The sequence below is a fragment of the Trichogramma pretiosum genome, unplaced genomic scaffold (assembly GCF_000599845.2).
Source record: "Trichogramma pretiosum strain Unisexual culture from Peru unplaced genomic scaffold, Tpre_2.0 scaffold73, whole genome shotgun sequence".
NCBI lineage: Eukaryota > Metazoa > Arthropoda > Insecta > Hymenoptera > Trichogrammatidae > Trichogramma > Trichogramma pretiosum.
In genome coordinates, this window is record NW_019641624.1 from 236,150 (window position 1) to 239,187 (window position 3,038).

The 3,038-nt window shown below is 34.6% G+C and overlaps 1 protein-coding gene across 1 annotated transcript; it reads left to right on the top strand.

Moving 5' to 3' along the window:
• Positions 1 to 144: 144 nt before the first annotated feature.
• LOC106655546 (gastrula zinc finger protein XlCGF57.1-like) lies at positions 145 to 2,183 on the top strand. Its single transcript, XM_014375975.2, has 3 exons — positions 145 to 205; positions 281 to 395; positions 473 to 2,183. Exons 1-3 carry the CDS (start codon positions 171 to 173, stop codon positions 1,901 to 1,903), a joined length of 1,581 nt encoding a protein of 526 aa, XP_014231461.1. The 5' UTR covers positions 145 to 170; the 3' UTR covers positions 1,904 to 2,183.
• Positions 2,184 to 3,038: the final 855 nt, after the last annotated feature.

Genomic DNA, 3,038 nt, shown 5'->3' on the forward strand with positions numbered 1-3,038 from the left:
TTAGTACACCGGAGACCAATTTGGAATGATCTCTTCAGCTCTGTTGACATAAATGTTCTCACACTTTCATTTCACGATTTGTAAATATTATCACATCTATAAGTTACCTAGTTCGATGTGTAACATCATTACTGAGCAATTAGTCGTTGATCAAGTTCCGAGTGATAAACATGGAACTCAGTGGTGTATATAACTGTAATGTCAGGTAATTATTATTTCGTGAGAATGGAATTCAAAAAAATTTGTAGTATTATACTTGATTTCAATGTGAATATTGCAGAGTCAAGGAGGAACCAAATGACGTTTTCCCAATTGAAAATGAAGATTATAAGATAATTGATAATACATACGATGTTGAAACCGACGAATTCTCGAGTTTTCGTCGAGAAAATTTAGTGAGTGTGGATATGGGACTGTTATAGTCAACATTTGTAACAAGTATTATTTTACTAATCAGAAATTACATTTTCAGACTCATAAGCTTCAAGAATATGATGAAAATTCTGGACCTAATGCTGATTTGGAAATAGAATTCGAATGTAAGGACGAGAAGCTCGGCATTGACTTATTAGTAGTTAAGAAAATCGAGAACGATTATCCAGATCATTTGCAGTATATGAAAAATAGTTTCGATTATCAGACCCAAAAGAAAATTAAAGAAGAAATTGTCGACGAAGTAAAAGAGGAATTGAATTTAGATGATGAACTCAGTGATACATTTGATACAAATAAAAAAACATTTGCTCAAAATAGTCAATGCAAAACCCAAACTGATAAGGCACGCGATCGTACCCAACATCCATGTAATATATGTGGTCAGAAATTTACAAAAAAAAGTAATCTTAAAATGCACATCGATGCAGTTCATAATGACGTCAAGCATATGTGTGTTACATGTGGAAAGACATTCCCACAGAAAGGGAATCTCAAAATTCACATCGATGCGATTCATAATGGTGTTAAACATGCGTGTAATATATGTGAAAAGACATTCACACAAAAAGGAAATCTCAAAATTCACATCGATAAAGTTCATAATGGTGTTAACCATGCTTGTGGTCTATGTGCAAAGGCCTTCACACAAAAACGTTATCTCAAGATTCACATTGATGCGATTCATAATGGTATGGCACCAACTTGCGAAATATGCGGAAAGAAATTTCAAACGAAGACTAATCTCAAAATTCACATCGATGAAGTTCATAATGGTGTTAACCATGCTTGTGGTCTATGTGCAAAGGCCTTCTCACAAAAACGTTATCTCAAGATTCACGTCGATGCGATTCATAATGGTATGGCACCAACTTGCGAAATATGCGGAAAGAAATTTCAAGCGAAGACTAAACTCAAGATCCATATCGATGGAGTACATAATGGTGTTAAACATGCGTGTGGTATATGTGAAAAGACATTCACACAAAAAGGTGATCTCAAAATTCACATCGATGCTATTCATAATGGTATGGCACCAACATGCGAAATGTGCGGAACGAAATTTTCAACTAAAGCTGGACTCAAGATTCATATCGATGGAGTACACGATGGTGTTAAGCATACGTGTAGTATATGTGAAAAGACATTCACACAAAAAGGACATCTCAAAATTCACATTGATGCAATTCATAATGGTATGGAACCTACATGCGAAATGTGCGTAAAGACATTCAAGTCTAAAGGCAATCTTAAAATACACATGAATTCAATGCATAATAAGATCACCCACCCATGTAATACGTGCGGCAAGACATTTTCACGAAAGGATGTACTGAAAATCCACGTGGATTCAATCCATAATCAAATAACTCACACATGTAATACATGCGGTAAAACGTTTGCGCTAAAAAGGACTCTCAAGAAACATGTCGAAGCATCGCACGGTAATAATATTCACGCCCGTGAATAATTATGTGGAAAGTCATTTGCATCAAAGAGCTATCTAAATAAACACCTCAGATGTGTACATGTTGGCTAACCCATGCACGTGATCAATGCGGAAAAAAAATGTCTGCAAAATATTTTAAAACGACAACTAACAATACACAACAAAAAAATATTGAGACAAATGATTAGGCTCAAAACTGGCATTAATATGGAGCTTCTTTCACGCATTATGATCAAATAAATATATAAAATGTATATTCAATTTTGTAAAAAACAATTATCATCATATTTTAGATTACTTGTGTTTTTCAATTTGACTACTTGAAAAAAACGTTGAGTTTTAAGAAAACCAATAAATATTCTTATAAAAAACCAAATTGCTCAACTTGAATTAATCCAGAAAATTTTAATCAAATTTTACGGTTTTCTTGGGTATACAAATCGTAAAGTGACAATTCAAATGAGTGTATGAGTGTTTTACGCGATAAAACAATTCAGTACAATTCCAAGTTAGCTAAGATTGATTCTATATGATCTTTCGCGATAATAAAAAAAAATTACAATTTGAAAAAAAAGCTACATTATTTTTCAAAAGAGAGAATCGACGAATAAAAAATTTTTCACGTCAATTTTTCAGTATAATTGTCTGTATCGAATTGACGGTTAATCGAGCTGTAAACTTTTTTCTCCTTCTTAAGATACGGACCGCAGCCGGTACACCATCACAGAATTATTCATAAAGCTGTCATCTTGGCGGTTGTTATTGCATTTTTTTCAAGTTTCTCGCGAACATTTCTCACGTACGTTAAACTTAAATAATCGAACTCTACTTCACCTCCGGCTGCGACTCTTTCTTTGTGCACATCGGCTACTTCCAAAAAACATCTTTCACATCGTTGATCCAAGCTGAAATTCCTAAGTTGAAAGTATGCATTCGAATCACTCCCGAAGAATTTGGAGCTTGTACGACAGCGAAGAGAGCAGTCGAAGCACGACGGCGATGAGAAAGACATAAAGTTACGGTCCGGCAAGATTTAGCCGGGCTAGGACTGCGCATGTAGATGTATTTTTTGTTGTATGAATCTACAAAGTCGTGTCGAGCGTGATTTGAGCGAGTGCTGAAAGGGGCTAGTGTTTTTTGTAGTTATCTAATAATT